We start from the raw sequence: 18586 nt of genomic DNA, 5'->3' as shown, positions 1-18586 counted from the left end.
TTATCTATGCATTGTCTACAATCTATCTGTCTAGTTTACAGAAAAAAATATTTACAGCCAATCCGACGTGAAGTTATTCGAATATATTATTTTATGTAACACAGTGCAACAAAAAAAAATATTTCCTCAGCCTTGGCTTCTATGTATGTTTTTTTCATTTATTTTGACGCAAAAACAAAATCCCACGAGTTTGAACACATTTCACCTTAAGGAGCAACAGTGGCGCCATTTAGATTTTTTTTTGACATAGAGTTACGTCTTACGGCACACAGGGATCAATTTCATTACAGGGATCCAATTCAAAAACCGAAAACATCGAGAGCGTCACGAAAATTTTCCACTTTCAATCGTTTTAAACTCAATCAGTTTCCAACCGATTTCCGTCATTTTTGCAGCAATCGATTGGAAAATCAACCAAATCCGCCCAAACGCAGAAAATTGTACTATTGAAAATTGTCAAGTCTCGTCGAAACCCAAATGTCGTCCTCTGATTATCGCTCAATGCTTCTTCCCCTAACAAGGTCGACAGAATATACCTAGTTAACTAGGAATGCGCTTTGTGTTTTATGTATAATTCATTCCATGACTGCACCTATACCACACGGACGTTGCATGCTCATCCTGGCGAAATGCAGCACTTACGCTATTGCGTCTCAAAACAAAACGGTTATTGGTGATGTGAATTTCGACCTTCATACTCCTGTATACCATCGGCAATATCAAACACGCAACAACCTACTTCCATTCGACACGGGAACGGGAACATTGTCTTGATTCAGCCGCAACACGACACGATACAGTGTTATTTTGTTGCCTTTGTGAGAGCTATATCGGTTCGGCTCGACAGAATGTCCTCCCGAAACCATTTTTTGTACATCCGTATTACGAAAGTGAGACAAACTGTGGTAACTCGAAATTAAGACGGGGCTATTCAGAAGATAGCTCTAAACCAGAATAAAATTAAATTCATTTTTCGTACATTGGCATAGCAACATTCGAAATTAAATTTTTCGAACGTTGGAGAATGGTATAACTGGAAATAAAGAAGTCACGCCTTTATTTCCAGTTACATCATTCTCCAACGTGCGAAGAAAATATTGTGTCAGAGCGGATATCGCACGCGGTCTGACCATGAGGCATTTATGCGATAATTTAATGAAAATTTCAATTGCAGTAATCGGCCTTTTTCAAGGCTACTACATGTACCGTGAGGCACCCCGATTCCGTATCATAATTGTTGCTACATCTTTGAGTATCCCTTACACTTTTCATATTACATAAAACTGTTTTCAAATAAGTTAATATAACGTCGAGATAAACCAATTTCAGCATTGTAGGCGAATTGGGGTAAAATTGGCATGTTGCTGACATTTTACGTGGATCAGGCACCTACCAATAGATTCCTGAGACTTTTGTACTCAATACAAGACATAATTTAACTGCCACTTTTAGTTATTAGCGCATCACCATTTACGTTCTACATACTTGGCATTATTTTAATCCGTGAAAATCCGTTTTCGTAAAAACACCATTTTGAGCTCAGTTTTTGTCCGATTTTAGATCTGTTTTTTTGAATGATGGGTAAGAAAAGTAGTAGACAAACTCTTAGAATTTTGCTATTTGGCTTAATGCAAAATGGCGTCGAAAAAACATCGAAAACTTCCGATTTCTCAAAAGATAAAAATGGCGCTACTGTTGCCCTTTAAGGTGAAATGTGTTCAAACTCGGGGGAATTTATTTTTGCGTCAAAATACAAGAAAAAATCATACATAGAAGCCATTTCGAAAAAGAAATGTTGCACTGTGTAATCATAGAATTTTTAACATGGTTGGAATAGGGGACCCATGATCGGGAAAAATGTGTATCATAACCGGAACAGCAATTTTATTCCAGATCCGATCGAGTTCAAGTATTTCTAGGTAGACAATTCAATTGCCTAAAACTATTCTTAAGTTTCCAAAATGATCATTTTCAATAAAAAAAAGTTGCTAACAAAAGCTTTTCCATGAATTGTACCTACGTGAAATCCATTCCCGAACAGAAAGACAAAACAAAAATGTAATAGAAGCTGGTAGACTGTAAGACCAAAAAATTACGGAAAAATAAGCTGAAATCAGTGAATGTTTGACTCATTATCACTGCTTGCAAACAAAGCATGAGAGCAATTGTAAGGGGAAATTGTGTTCGAAAATAAATCATTTTTAAAATTTTTTCAAGTACTAACAGTAATGTTTGAACAATCCTAATGAAACTTTCTGAAGAGCATCAGGAAAAGTCGTTGATTTTTTTGTTGAATGTTTGATATATTTGTTTCATTAAATAGTGGAGAAATTTCGCTTACAAAAATTGCTACGACCATGGTACATTTTCGGACTGTTCCGATCATGATTAATAACCTTAATATGTTATGTTTTTCCAGTTTGAACTCTAGGGCCAGTGTGTCGAACAGTTGACATTTTTGCATGACACCGTATCGAAAAGAATTGTTGCCTCTCTTGCAGACTGCGACAGCAGCGTTCAACTGTACGCTTCTCTATTTGAGAGAATCGTGTGATGAGAAGCCAACACGGACGGTTAATGATTCTCTTTTTGTGCCGATCTCCGGCCGCTTCGATATCGTGACTGTCGCATTGTGCGAATGACAATAATTAGCAATCATGCAACAGTTTAACACAGTAATAAGATGGGAAATAAAGGATTTCCATATATGTACTGCCGAAATCGTGTATACCAGAAGATTTGAATCCCAACTTCTAAACTTTTTCATTCGGAAATAGTTCGCTGTAGCGGAAGTCTCATCTAAATTTAATATGTTTCAGCAAAAGCAGGACAATGAAAGCATGAATCTTACAAATTCAATTAACGTCCTCGGAGCCAAATAAAAATCGATGCTAACTAAATTGATTCCACTTCAATTCATAATAAATGCAATAAATAGCACAGACAGCTAAAGTCAATAACACACGAGCCAGAGACTGTCTATACAATGACAACAATATAAAGAGAAGTAAGCGAGAGAATTGTTGTTCATATTGAATTCGTGACAAAAAGCAAGAGATAAAGCAGATCGTATGAAACTTCGGTAGTGGCTACTGTCGCGTAGTGTTTCATTCCACAGTGGTAATCACAAAAATCTTGCTACTGTCGTGTGAATACTGTAGCGTACCAGTACATTTCCCCAGCCTGTCTAGGGCATAATTATATTTCGCTTTTATCGATCAGTGTTATACAACTAATTTAGACCCAATGTAATTCTATTTGTGTGACTTTCATTGCAGGACACCAGTTTCACTCGTCCTATCGGCACCAATCCGATGCCGTCTCTCCCCAGTGCCTCATCCGTGTCGGCCGGCGCCGTAGCCCCTACGGCTACCAGCGTCAACGGTCAGCATGCCGCTGCCAACAGTAACAACAACAACAATAGCTTAAACAACAACCCCGGCCACCAGCAGCAGATAGCAACGATAGAACCACCGCCCAGAGGCCTTGGGGGCGCCGGTGGAGCCAGTGGGACAACCATGGCCATTCCGGTGGTGACATGTGACTTCGCCTCGGACATGTCCACCAGTGAAGCGGCGGATCACGATCATGCCGCAGTGATGCAGGAAATGAAGGATACACTGAAAGTGGTCAAACCGGGTGGTGGGCTAACGGCCCTGCCGCTTCTTCGGGGTAACAACGGAGCAGCCGCTAATTCGGGAGCAACGATAAGTCCGGGTGGTCTTGCACGGAACCGAGCACTTTCGGTCGGTATCGAGACGGACATGGTCAGTGAGTTCGATCCGTCCAGTTCGGACTCGGGTGTGGTCAGTAGGTGTGCTGTGGTGAAACCACTGAAATTCAGGCTGTGTCAACCGATTTTCGGTCAGAGAGGCCGAGGTCGAAACAAGAACAACAATACCAAGAGTAACTGTGCGGGAGCTGGAGCGGGCATTGGGGTGGGCCAACAGACGATTTCGATATCTGCCCGGGCGACAGACAGTGCATGCAGCGAAATGGAACCTGCCTTGCCCAAGCCAAAGCCAAGGGATCCGGAGAAAGAAAAACGAAGGATAGCGAGGAAGAAGGAGAAGAGGGCGACCCTGATCTTGGGGTTAATCATGGGCAGTTTCATAGCCTGCTGGCTGCCCTTCTTCTTCCTGTATATTCTGGTGCCCGTTTGCAAGGACTGTCACATACCGGATATTGCATTTTCGCTAGCATTTTGGTTGGGATATATGAACTCGGCCTTGAATCCGGCCATTTACACTATATTTAACAAGGACTTCCGGCGGGCTTTCCGACGAATTCTGTTCAAGTGATGTTTGGCTTATGTGTGCTGCTATCGCTGCGTTTCCCGGAGTATCGAAAAAGCTACGGAGCGGGCGGTCAGCGGTGCACAGCTTGGTGGTGGAGGTTACCGCGGAGGCTACCTCCGATAACCCCCTCAACAGAATGGCCAACTGCTTCACTGAAGCTATCGTCCCTGCGTTCATACTGAAACAAAACTAGTCGGTGACGCCGACAACCTAAGACTAAAACACCAAGTGTACGCACACACACAAATACACGCACGCACGCAAACATACAAATGAAGAAAAAAAACATACGTAGGCCTCAAAACAGGGGGCATTTCCAATCATCGTAGTATCAAGTCCCACCCGCCGCCAGGATGCTGGCTGAGAAGAATTTATCTTTTAGAAAGACTAAGCAAAATAAAACTCGCAAATTTTATACGAAGTACACTATCTATACTTTCAAGGTTAGATGTCGAATCGTCTAGGAAATAAACTCCAAAATCTTCCCCCACCCGAACTGTACCGCCCGCTCCCGCTTCCTACTTTTATCAGCAGGGCTGGACCCGGTTTTGAGAAGGCTGTGGGACCTAACCCTCTTCCACGAAAGAGAGACAGAGACATACACTAGGAAACAAACGATAGCACGTAAGCAATAATAGTTATCTCACTCTTGAGTTTCAAATTACTAGCGGTAGGTTTCGAATAATACTTATAGCAGAACAAATCGAGTCAAAATATGTGTAGTACTTTTCTCACGTTTAAGGATAAGGCCGAATACGCAACGGAAGTAGAGGAGCGAGGAGAATCGTGTAAAAATTAACAAACTCTGGCAGGTGAATACCGGTATAAAAATAAACAATTAGAATTTTTATAACTGAGACTGGAGCCGACTGGTGGACTACAAATGTGCCCCTATCTAGTAAAACAAAAATCTACCAGCCGTCTCCTGTCCGCTTGTAAATAGTCTGTACATATACAACTTCAGCAGTTCGTCATCGTTTCGCACTCACCAAAACATTCAAACAGTGAGCTAGAGTAACTAGTGCAAGCAGCATTCATAAACCAAAACGAAACCGTGTTTTAATCAAGCAATAAATCCATGCCCTTGTGGGTCAATCTCACGGGGTCGGGGATCCACAGGATCTGTACATAACCTAATCAAATAAAAACAAAACGATTGTTAGTGTTCTACTAGAGGAAATTTTAACAAGTGGTAATCAAAAAAAAGCTCGTTCTGTACATAAGTGTTATTTTCCTAAAAGGATATAGTGATTCTTATACAACCGATTTGTCTAACACAAACGTAAAAAAAAACAGACACACACACTCACAAAAAGTATAGTTTTCAATATTATAGTAAGTGTTACCGAGTAAACTGTGTGCAAACCAATACTTTTACAAGAACAAAACTATATTAAAAAAAGACGACACGAACGTAAGGCATGTTGTTGTTTGTGATGGCTCCGTTGGCCTTCGAAAAGCCAACGTAAAAAAACCTATGAAAGAAATCAAGTGAAAATTTTGCCTGATCCCTTCCACCAGGGGACCGGATTTTGCACCGGGATAGGGAAATGTTGAAGTCGAGAAAAAAAAGCTGGCAAACCTGTACAGTCGGAACATTTCCCCCAGTCTGGTCCCGGGAAGGTGACGGTGCGCAACCTTAGGCGGTCTTCTTAGGCTGTAGTTAAAGCCTGCAGAAACAGATTTAAAAAAAAAAACTAGAAAAAAAAGAAGCTATAAATAAAAGTTAGTTTGAGGAATAGAATTCTAAATTCTTACAATTATTAATCAACAGCAGCTAGGTGTATATTTTTCTTCACACGAATACAATATAGTTACCCGGGGACGGAGGATACTCGGATTTTGGTGTTTTAGGAGGGACGTGGATGAAAACGAGCGATTTATTAGTGTCTATTTAGATAAAACAAAAAACAGAGAAAAAATTAAACAAACTGCGACTACCGCCAACTAGATCAAGAGAAAAAAAAAACACAAAAAGGTAAGTAGACTATTCGAATACTATTAAAAAATACTATTTTTTATACAACTACCATTGATGTTGTTAGGTGAAACAAAACAAAATCAAAACAAAAAAAAAGAAAAGCTAAATAATATTGGCAGAATGCAGTGTGTCATGACGTCATATATAACAATAAATATATTTACTACCGTTTTGTGTTGGACTTCCAAGCCCCTACTTTAGAGCAACAATGCGCAACAGAACTGGATCACTCTCCCCTGCCGTCACCCCACACACACATTCGAGGTCAGCGCTCACATACGCCATGCATACAGAGAGCGGTATCGGTTCGCGAGGTATTAGAGGATAAATTTTGTCTGTTACTAAATTCACCTTAAACACGTTATTAGTAGCAAAGGCAGCAAGAGTAAATGCCACCAAGCGCGCGAAAGGCTAAGGTTTCTCGTTGATAGTTTTTAGGTATCGCAACATCATTACTGATCGGAGGGGTGCGTAGTAGTGCAGAACCGGTTCGAAAGCTAACACGCACAGTGCACAGTGGTTTAAAATACCAATTTCGCGAACTTAATTCTGTAGTGGCTAAGTCCTTTGCTTTAGGACTATAGTGTCTTTGAAGCAATTGCTTGTATTGAAATTGCCCACATTACGGTATTATGTAACAACAACCATAGCCTACTATGGCAAAAATAAAACTTTTAACTTTCTTGTCTCTGCATGAAACTCAAAGCTGTCTTCAGGAAAGTTGTAGATTATTTCATTACAAACAACTTTGCCAACGAGACTTTTTCTCTATGTACTGTAGATTTTGGAAAAAATTAAGTTTCATATGACAATGTCTGTAAATTCAGTTTTTCGCTTCTAACTTTCTTGTTTGATTTTTTTTTTCTAAATACAATGTTCTGGAGAGTTTTAGGTCTTATCATGTTCTGAAAATTTTATGGGGACACTGTACTGAAATTCCTTTTGGTTCAAAAGATATAAGCAATTTCAACAATAATTCACCCAATTTTCTACTGCGAATTAGAGAAAAAGGGGGACGCCTGGAAGCATACACTCACCGCCATTTTTTAGTTTCAGGTTAGTACTACAAAATGGTGAAAGGGTTACTCGTCCGACTCGTCACGATTTTGAGTACGAGCTTGTAACATTTTTGTAGTTTTGGACATTCTTCCTTCAGTGTAACGAGATAACATCAGAGTTATACGTTTCTGGAAGAAGAAGAAGTAAGAATATATTTATATGTTTTGCTTAAAAATGCTGTTCGCTACCGAAGTAGTCCGATAACCTACTGAAGTTTTTAACAATAGGTACAATTATATTCTCTGAAATTATCCATAAGTGCAAAATAAGAGGGGAAATTAGTATTAGTCTATCTCCCATGGCTTATGGTTTTCACTATCGCTTACTGACGTTATTTACACTGGTAACCCACACATTCACCAAGAATACTCATAATCCTAGCAGTATTCAGTGTTTTGCCTTTTTGAGTTTAATAAAAATTTGCATCGTTCAAAACGTCGGTATATTGCAATAAACGCGGGTTATTTGATGTATGGAGAAACGCGCAAGGTAATTAGTCAGTTGTCAAAGCACTAATTATTAACCAAATTTCACAAGTAAGCAGTAATTAGAAATTTAAATCTGAATACAAATCACATGTACACCCATTTTTTCACATACATACGTCACATACATACACACACTTACATATTCAATCACATATGCTCATACATATGCTTACACAAATCGTTCAAAAACGTATAACTCTGATGTTACCTCCTTACACTGAAGGAAGAATGTCCAAAACTACAAAAATGTTAAATGCTCGTACTCAAAATTGTGACTAGTCGGACGAGTAACTCTTTCACCATTTTGTAGTACTAACCTGAAACTAAAAAATGGCGGTCAGTGTATGCATCCGGGCGTCCCCCTTTTCCTCCAATCCGCAGTAGGAAAATGGGTAAATTATTTATGAAATTGCTTATATCTTTAAAACCAAAGAGAATTTTAGTACAGTGTCTTCATAAAATTTTTAGAACATGATAAGACCTAAAACTCTCTAGAACATTTTATTTAGAAAAAAAATCAAACAAAAAAGTTAGAAGCGAAAAACTGAATTTACGGACATTGTCATATGAAACTTAATTTTTTCCAAAATCTACAGTACATAGAGAAACAGTCTCGTTGGCAAAGTTGTTTGTAATGAAATAATCTACAACTTTCCTGGAGACAGCTTTGAGTTTCATGCTGAAACAAGAAAGTTAAAAATTTTATTTCTACCATAGTAGGCTATGGTTGTTGTTACATAATACCGTAATGTGGGCAATTTCAATACAAATAATTGCTTCGAAGACACAATAGTCCTAAAATTAAAAACTCAGCCACTACAGGATTAAGTTCGCGAAATTTGTATTTTAAACCACTGTGCAGTGGTGAGGTTTGACTAGGCGCGTTTCGGGTGGGTCTCATTTTAATATATTTTTTTTTTACTTTTGTTTTTGAAATATTCCATTCAAACACAAGGTGCAAGTGCAGTCAATACACGGCGTTTACTAATCTTGTTGTACGGTGACGTAGACTTTAGACCAGGGTTTGACAATATCATTTTCAATTGAAAATTGTCAGGCTATAGTGACGCTATTAACTTTCGCTTCCAGTTGAAAATCATTTGTTTCCTTTTCGGGCACCGCAGCTGTCAAAATCAATTCAAATGCATTCGAGTAGTTTTCACGTGTATCACTACTCGAATGCCTTAGCATCGATTTTGACAGCTGAAGTGCTCGAAAACGAAGATTAAAAGCGTCACAAATGCATTTTGAACTATTAAAAGTTGGTATTTAATCTAAAATTAATTTTTTTTTATATCGAGTTGAAGTTCAAGATGTAACTATGACACTATCGACAGACAATTCGATGCAGATGGCCAGCGCTGGTTTAAAACTTAATTAATTATCTAAGCTGCGATAAATCCTTCGTTCAGTAGATCGTGGATTGATTGCTTACTCGAAAACGAATCTGCATCTCGCTTCTTATACGGATCCACTGCACAGCTGTTTTCTTCAATATCTAAAGACTTTTTCTCCATTATTTGTTTATTTTCGAAAATTGTTTTCTAACGATTTATTTTTTTTTAAATTTCATGACATGAATAATTATTCATTTTCTCAATTGTTTGATGTTACATATATTATATTCGAACTAAACTTACAAAATAAATTAAAATGAATGTGATTGAGAAAAAAACAAATTACAAAAACCATTGCTCATGAAAAAATACTGGATTGCTCAAAAAAATATTCACACATGCAGAAGTTAGTCTCTGCAATTTGTTATTAACATTAGCAAAGCTTGGAATAACGAAGTACTTTCCTCTTTTAATCACTGATAGTTCAAATCCCTCTCTAATACTCCGATATAACTTCACACGCATGAAACATCTGTCATCTGCGTTACATCACAGAAACCTTTTATAGTGTTGCGTAACAACATAACAATCCTTATCCCATCACCACCAGCTTTGTCTACTTCTTTGTTTTCGTCTTCTTCTACATAAGTGAACAAATATTATTTGATAAGAATGAAAAAAAGTTGGCTTACTGTGGCGCATTTGCAGGATAGAAGATAAACCTCTGCTTAATTCTTAAAACTTTGAAAACTTTATGTCGATATATCAAAATATTTTAAATCAAAACTGTTGATCAGATTTTACATAATGTTAAAAAATAATGGCCAATAGCATAACCCGATCCCGGCGGAGACAAATCAGTTTTTACCTCAAAAAATGAACTTCAAACTCTCATTACTTATCAAGTATAAACATAATTAACACAAACTGTATTGCAAATTAAAGATCAATCTGTACCTTACTGAATAATTTCATCGTGAAAATTTTCAAGTATAATTGTTGAACGGAAATGGGTTTATCTTATACTCTAACTTTTTTTGAAACAGTAAAAATTTTCACGTATCAGCAAAATAATTATTCCTTCCTCCGTACATCTTGAACGTCGTAGTATACTTAAAGAATTATTTTGGGGTACAATATGTGCAGCATGTCTTGTGTAGGTTAAATATCTTCTCTATTTTTAAAAATATCGAAAAAAAATTATATTGCTTTATCTTTGAGTACAACTTCTTGAGAACATTTTTGTACATTTTGCTTTGAGTAATAGGGAGAAAGTTGGATAGATTTCAAGTGCGGCTTGTCACGCGCTATAAGCTAAACTTGAAACTCGATATGATGTTTTGCATACAATGGCTTTGGTGAGCTACAGCCGGTTTTCTTAAATTTTTCTGTAAATGTTCGTTATTAACGTCTTCGGTCGTAATTGATATTTTTAATAAACAAACAACTTTTTGCTATCGAATAACTGTACTATTGAAAAATTACAATTTCAATGCATATAAAAATTGTTTCATACTTAAAAAAAACCAAACTGCTTATTTTCTCGAGCAAAAAAGTTTATAACTCCCATTATTTTCTTGACTCTTTCATAGTCTATCCTCAATGAACTACAACAGGTACTGCCTTATTTCATCACTTGACAACCTAATTTTGATGGTAATGCCATGACATTACAGAACTTATGGGACATGTAACTATAAAATGACGTTCATAATCAACCGGCAGTGGTTTGGCTAACTTTAGATTTCATTTACATGCTTGATATCTTCGATACTACGTCTTTCTTACATCTTAAATGGGTCTTCCGCCCTTTATTACGTTTTTGGCGGTTTTTGTCGATGCACCTGCATCAGAACCTATAGCCATGTGCTAATTTAACACGTGTGCCGAATATTAGTTAGGACGCAGTTAGCTTTGATTTCCTTACGACTGGCTTCATACCAGGCGAGAGGAGGTGAGTGGAGGACTAAAAGCAAAGGTAATTTGTAGTCAGAACAGGAGTGTTTGCGTTGCTACCCACAAAAAAATAACAAATTTTAGTGTACCTCAGCTTCAGAGTTTGCTTGGGAAAAAGGCAATTTGAGTAAATTTCGTTTGTCGTGCGCGTGACTGAAAGACAAGCAAACTATATATATTCCGATGTGTAACCGAAATCAATGATGATAGTCATTGCAATACGGAACGAAAAAAACAGTGGTTTTGCGCGCTTACAACACTCACACTCAATATGGGTTGCGTTGTAATAAGGACATGAGTGCGGATGAGTATTGAAAATAGAGAATAGAATAAAACCACGTAAAAGATTAAGTGTTTTCTTGCTATCTTTAGCGATAGCGCTTACCGTGCAACCCGCGTGCTCTACAAATAAAGTGTTGCAGAGTTCAGTCAATGGTCAATTCGAGAACAACATTTGTTGTTTACCGCATAATATAAACAGTAAGGTGCAAAAAGAAATCAACTTTTCAAATTTGGCTTAGCGGTAGATATCAAAAGTTTTGTTTCTCTCCGATTTGAGAAGATTAGGTTTAGGTAGAATATGTTAAATAAATTAAAGCTATTAACCGATTAGATTCCGGGCGGTCACTTTTTTTCTCGCGTACGTGGACTTGTAATCAGCGTTGCGGTGCGCGAAGCGAGAAGCAAACACTTTCTACTCCTTTCTGCTTAAAAACGAGACATATGCTACGCTTTTGCTCGCACGTTTTCGAGATACTCTTTATTCTTCATTCACCCGCCGGAGTAGCTGCTGCTGCTGTGCTGGCACACAGGAACTCTTTTGTCTTGCTACTCAGTGACTGTTAAAAATTTCGCGAGTTCCTGCTTGCGAGTAGGAGTACTGGACTAAAGTTGTTCGACTAAAAGGAGTGCTTGAAAAAATGGGCTCGAAAACGATAATGCTTCCTTCATCTACCCGGTTTTGCTTCGTGCACCGACAGCTGAAAGTGGGCGACGAATCTGTAAAGTATCGCATACTGGAACGTGTAGGGTATCGGACTACTTCGGTAAGTTTTTACAGCAGTCTAATGCAAAACCAGCAGAAGCAAACCGCTACCGAAGTAGACCGATACCCTATTTGGAATATGCATTTTGGAACAGTTGTCTTCGGTTGATTGTGCTCGCGAGCAGGGGAGTACATGAATCGAATTTCTAGGTGTCAGGAAGTTTTCAAACTGGAAGATGCCTAGTAAGTTTTTTTTTAATTTTTTTGAAACAACGCCGAAGTTTATGCAATTCTACGACACTTGGTCAGGGGAAAAAATGTAATGAGCGATGACAGTTTTTTGATGACATCCGAGAACGTCTCTCTATGACAGTGTTGGTATTGGCAAAAAAAAGACAGCCGACAGATAAAATATATTGCGACTATAATGTTGCCGTCTAGTTCCTCATACACGAAGGTTTTTTTTTGCTGTTCACCTTATTCCCATGTCGACGATAGCATGTGTCATTGTATATAACATTCGGTATGCGATACTCACATCCTTCAGTGCACAGTCGCTCTATTGCCAAGTTTGCTATTCTTTGCACGCAGGCTATCGGCAAGGTACCGAGCAGTTCTTGCGCTTCTTCTTCTCACAGCCTTTTTGAATAGCAATCACCCGACAACCATCATAGACAAATAAAAATAGAGAGTAGAACTGTCTTCAGTGGATTCGGGACTACGAAGCTGCTGATATTTGTTTGGTTTTTTGCATAAGAGATTAAAGGAAAGAAATATTTTTGCTTTTGTCAACACGCATATTCTGACAATCTATATGAGAGTTTACGTGAGTGTGAGTAGCCTTCAAAATCTTTTTGAGCTTCGTAGTCGCGAATTCGAGCTGTAACCGGAACACGCTGTTTGTGTAGTGCAGACACGAACGTCTGTATAAAATGGTAGGAGGGTGGTATCCAAGACACGACCGCATAGTTGACGTAGAACTACAATAGTTTTATATTTTCCTTCGAGGCTCTGTTTGATTTGAGCTCGTTTTACTTTTGGCACGGTTTAAGCTCGACATCTCATCATCATCAACCATCAATCAGCTCAACCGGAATATGACCGGAGCATGTGCCCGTCATATAATGATCATGATCTAAGCAGTACTAAGCTTCTAAGTACTTGGGTAGTAATATCAAGTATCTGGGTCGTCAGCCTCAATTCATAAAGCTACACCTTAAACGACTTGGAACTAAAACTAGTTCGGGGCCATCCACATACCACGTGGACAGCTTTTTAACGATTTTGCCCCCCCCCCTCCCCCTCCGGGGACAACTGCCCATATAAATTCTAAAAAATTGTATGGACCGTGGCGTGGACATAAGCCACAATTCAAACACAAATGAATATAGAGTTCTACTGCACTGATAGACGACGAGTGACCAGCGCTCTATTCATACATTGCTCGGTACAGAACTGTTGCCTGTGCCAGCATGTTTTCTGAAGAAATTTCTTGTCTGATAGTGAAGGTGATTACGAACTTTCCAAAAAAGCTTCACCTTCAAGACATCAAATCAGTCTAAGCTCATGGAAGCGAACATTAGTTGACGGGGAGATTCTGTCTTTTTTATTTTTGCCACTGCTATACCGGATATCACAGCAAGCAGTTGGTGTCTACTCATGAAGTCTGTGCCAGGCGTGCTCGCATGTGATTGGTACATTGTTCGTGAAAATTCGACCTTGGAACTTTTATGAAATTTTCACTGTTTAATATTGAAATGATAATGATAACTGAGGAATCACAAAATTGTCCATCATTTTATCAATCATGTGGTTACATCAGTATCACCGTTTGAAATCTTTCATTCCGAAGTTACACCTTGGGCTTAGTTTCCGCAGAATGTGCGGTTAGACGTGTTCCTACGTGAAAAACAGCTTCTTCTCTTTTCTACATTTGCAAGCCCGAAGACATCCTCCTAATAATGCCGAATCGACACACGGATTGGGAAACATCTAATGCACGTGGTGGGAGTGATATGCACAGAAATAATCTACTAGATGGTAAAATTTTCGGCATTGTCCTAGTGGATATTTTTGTTAAAAAAGAGTGTTATATTGAAAAAAATCGACTAGATTTATTGAAAACAGTCTATTTCCAGGTGAAACTGGTTAGAAACTCATAATTGCATTTGTCACAAAGACGCAATCCGTAAAAGTATCGTTAAACTTGAATATCGTTTTTCTTGTTTGCTTGATTTGAAACATGGGACAAATATGCGTAGAACGGCAATATACCCCCTCAAATCTTTTTATCTACAGTTGAATATTGTCATGATTTTTTTGTTGGGATATTTAGCTGTACTAGTTTTTATGTACAATCTGAGAAAAACGTGATTTAAAAAAAATCTATCGTTGTCTTCTAATTTTCAAATCACGGATCAAAACTGCTCGAACTCTGCTCGAAATTCAAAATATAATCAATATTGTGTACACATTGACGTTACTATGTTTAGGGCAGCAGTAATAAGAGCTTTGAACAGAAGACAAAATGAATAATTTATCATACATGTAAACAATAACTGTATGTAGTCTACCCTAGACCTGTGCGCCGACCATATCATCGGCGGCGGCGGCGTTGAAATTATTTTACCTTGGCGGCCATCGGCGCGCCGGCGTGACGCCGTTGGTATTTCTCACGCGGCGGCGGCGGCGTGTACCGGCGTGACACCAATTACCACTTCTAAAATAATGCGTGTAATGTGTTCACTCTCATGTTCGGATTTTCAATTTAATATAAATAAATAAAAATATGTTCATCCGGGTTGACAGGATGTCAAAAAAGAAATAAAAATGGTTAGGAATCAAGTAAACAAACAATTTAGCCATCAGCAAAGAAATTACTATCAGCGCGATAAAAATATCCTCGGCGGCGCGCCGACTCGAAATTACCGGCGGCGGCGGCGTGTGTAAAAGTGTCGGCGGCGACGGCGCGGCGTGGCGGAGCACAGAACTAGTCTACCCTGATTCACGAAATAAATAATGATTTACGGCGAACCTGAGTAGAATTTAAGACCACTTTACAGCCGCTATTCGCATAATAGTCCACTGTGAAATTTGAGTGTTTTCTCATTTTTTGCGAGAATGGGTCAATTTTGGCATGCTTTTCAAGAATATCCATTAAAAAAGTAAGGTGTGATTCTCACAACCTCGATTTTAATGTCTATTCTTGAAGAGCATGCCAAAATGGACCCATTTCCGCTAAAAAAAAACATTGGACTTTTACATAGAACTGTTATGCGAATATCGGCAGTTCACGAGATGCGTTGTATTCAAATAGGTGATTTTAGCAATTCAAGTCTGATATGAGATCGTTTTTGTTTGTATCGTTTATACCGTTGCAGTTGAACGGTTCACAGTCATTTTCGGCGAATTTAAGGTTCGCTTTTCTTTTTCGCTCCTTTATCCAATTGAGATGTTTCACGAGTATTTTTATATCCAATTCTTATCGTTTTTGCTTCAAATTTTTTTTAAATTGGGCTTAAACCACTATTTTGATCCATCCTTTTATTCAAAACTCCTGCTGGTACAAAAATATGAATTTCCACTATATAATCATGAACTAACGGGAACTCATGTCCTGATCGTCTCGGTGGTTCTGTGCATGATGTAAAATAATTTTCTCCGCTGTCATTTTTAGTCTAAGAAGCGTTTTTGAGATCAATTCATGATAATTTTCTTTTCTTGCTCTCTGTAAAATTTATAATTATTGTTTGGCGAAGCTAAATCCAATTCGAAGAAACATTCTTCGCATTTAGAGGCATTCTTCGGCATTTTTAGGTTCAATATATGAGCCGTTGCGGAACAGAGTGGTCTAAAGACCATTTTTTTCGAAAATGTGTTTTTTGCATTAACCGCATCTACTCAAGAAGGTGAAGTTGTGAGATTAAGAAAATTTCGAGAAATCGAACTTTGAAGCTGATTTATACCGTGTTGAAATTTCGTCCGAAACAGAATGGCCGTTCTGTTTTGGAACAGAGTGGTCTCTGTATATAAATCGGAGTAATACTATCATGTAACACGTATCATGTAGCATATTACATCTGATAAGTAACATGTCACTTGTTTTGTACATGTCACACGTCATATGTAACATGTTACACGTAATGTAATGTAATGTTACACGTGACATCTTACATATGACATGCTATATGTATCATATAACCTGTGACACTAGTTATTTTATACGAGTTACCGTCATTTTCATTGTCATTCACCTGGTTTGTGTACATAGACTACTCTGTTCCGAAACGATTCTAGGGTTACAGTGAATTAATCTATGAAGTCAGAGTGGTCTATGTACATTGTTGAGATAAAATCACTAATTTCGCAAGAAAACTATTAATTTAATGTATTCCCATATTGAACCACTTCAAAACGTTTGTATTAGGACATTTTGTTCGAAAGAATCCGTTGAACCGAATTTTATTCAGAGATTTTTCGAAAATTGCTACTCCTGAAAAATTTGCTCGATGGCACATAGACCACTCTGTTCCGCAATGGCTCATATGTATGTTTTCTTCAGTAATAGCTAAGGATCTTAGGAGGTATTTTGCAGTAATTTTAGGTCTGTTTGTGTGATATAGTTTGACGTTTGTGTTTGTGATGTTATGTAATGGATGTTTTTATAATTTCTAACCAGAAGAAAACTTTTTCGATAGTTCTAAATACGTTTTGTTTTTGTTATCTTTTTCAGCTTTCCAACCATAATTTTGGTACATTATTCTAGCAGTTTGGAGTGTTTTTCCAAAACAATGAGCCTCATTCATCTTCTGTTCGGTGGTTTCAAACTAAAATCATTTTTTCCACATTACTTCTTCATCATTTTTTCAGCAGTTTTAGTATAAACAAGTTTGAAATCGCTCAAAACCTTTCATTGTGATACTGAGCCTAATTTAGGATATTTTTGTTGATCATTTTTCTAAACTTCCAGAAGCATCTCTAAGCCCAAGCTTTGATCATTTCATTGTTTTCACGATTCCTGAAATTCACATAGAATTTCATTTTTCAATTTTTGCCGTTACCAGTTGGTTTCGGAGATGAGTTCCCCCGTTTTGGATTTTTTTCCTGCAGTACACCATGCACAGACATCAAATAAAGACACTAATCGTCGGTTGATGTCCTGAAGGTAAAGCTTGTGTGAAAAGTTTTTGATGATCTCTTTCCAGAATCATTCAAACGAAATTTTTTGCAGGGCTTCTTTTGACTATTAATTTATTAATTCACAATAATTTCACCTGCAGTTTACCCAAAGAAAATGTGCAAGTATGTAAAAGTTATAAATTTCCATTAAAAACGTTAAAAAAAATCAGACGATTAAATGACCCACGACGTCATTCCACAAAACCAGTTGCAACATTCAACCGGTCTAATCTAGCAAAAAAAAGAGGGCTGTTTTCGCTTTTCGCCCCCTGTATTCGATTACTTCAAACTGTACACAAGGTAATCTTTCTGTAAATGAAATTCGTCTGATGAAGCGAGCTTCTCCTGGAAGGGAATGCTCTCAGCCTGTTTGAGGTATATATTTGAAACGCGAAACCATTCTTGTTGAGCTCTAGAAATGATGAACCAAGAAGCAAGAGTTTGTGAAAAGCTGACCTGGGCAGAACGAAGAATAAAAAAAAAATGCGTTCGGAACCGTAAAGGTCAGTCCCGTCCGGACGGGCAAAGCTTAGCGGATTCACGGCACCCCCGCTTTTGTGTGTGAGGTCCAACCCTGATAAGGCGACATATACGGAGGAAAAAATGAAATTTTTAATTTGATTTTTTTCACTTCCGTTTGCTTTTGTGCTCTTTTTGTGGAATGATGAAGGTTCGGGGGGGGGGGGGGGGGGCAAGGTTGCCCACTCGGTACAGCTTTCAACCGTGACGGAAGCTCTGCGGAATCTTGAACAGGTCATCATTGTGTTGTTCAATATTATGAGGTTCTGTACAGAGTGCCTCTTCCCGCAGTCGCTCTAGCACGATCAAATTCCACTGCGGTATTATTTAACAATTGGATTGAAATTGGAATCGACATCCAGGTAAAGCTTTGCTTTGTCCCGCGAACTGAGAAAAAAAACCGTTCGGCAGCAGGCTTTCAATTACCTTTTGTAATGTGGCAGTTTCCTTAATTGAAAAAGTTGAATGTTTACTGGAAATAAAGAGCAGTAGCAACAGCAGCAGCAGTGCGTTCGATAATGTACAATTTTAGCTTTTTTCGCCATCGAAAGTTCTTGTGCTTGTTAGTGTCAACATTTTGATGCGAATTGTCCCATTGAAATGATGCGACATCGCCGCAGTCGGACAATGGAAATTAAATCCACTTTTCTTCCCACCGTCAGTCAGTTCGCTCCGAATTGAGAGCTGTCATTCAGCGGTAAGCTATGCTCATCTCAGGATTTGATGCCGATGTTGAGAAGGAAAAAGTTTATCAACCGTCTTTTTTTTTCTCTTCTGGCAGACGC

At 38.3% G+C, this 18586-nt stretch overlaps 1 protein-coding gene across 2 annotated transcripts in view; it reads left to right on the top strand.

Annotated features, from left to right (window-relative positions):
• LOC129716556 (alpha-2Db adrenergic receptor) overlaps window positions 1-17958 on the top strand; it is a 566678-nt gene extending 548720 nt beyond the window's left edge. The window contains exons 4-5 of one of the 2 annotated variants that reach the window (XR_008726654.1): window positions 3279-5110; window positions 5266-17958. Coding sequence is in view for 1 of the 2 variants with exons in the window: in XM_055666388.1 (XP_055522363.1) it covers window positions 3279-4301 (1023 nt within the window). In the remaining variant the exon portion in view is untranslated. Of the gene's footprint in view, window positions 1-3278 lie in introns of both variants that reach the window. The other variant, XM_055666388.1, reaches the window with a different exon arrangement.
• The last annotated feature ends 628 nt before the right edge of the window (window positions 17959-18586 follow it).

The sequence above is a fragment of the Wyeomyia smithii genome, chromosome 1 (genome assembly GCF_029784165.1).
Source record: "Wyeomyia smithii strain HCP4-BCI-WySm-NY-G18 chromosome 1, ASM2978416v1, whole genome shotgun sequence".
Taxonomy (NCBI): domain Eukaryota; kingdom Metazoa; phylum Arthropoda; class Insecta; order Diptera; family Culicidae; genus Wyeomyia; species Wyeomyia smithii.
The sequence above is the reverse complement of the archived record's forward strand: the minus strand, read 5'-3'. Positions and strand labels throughout refer to the sequence as shown.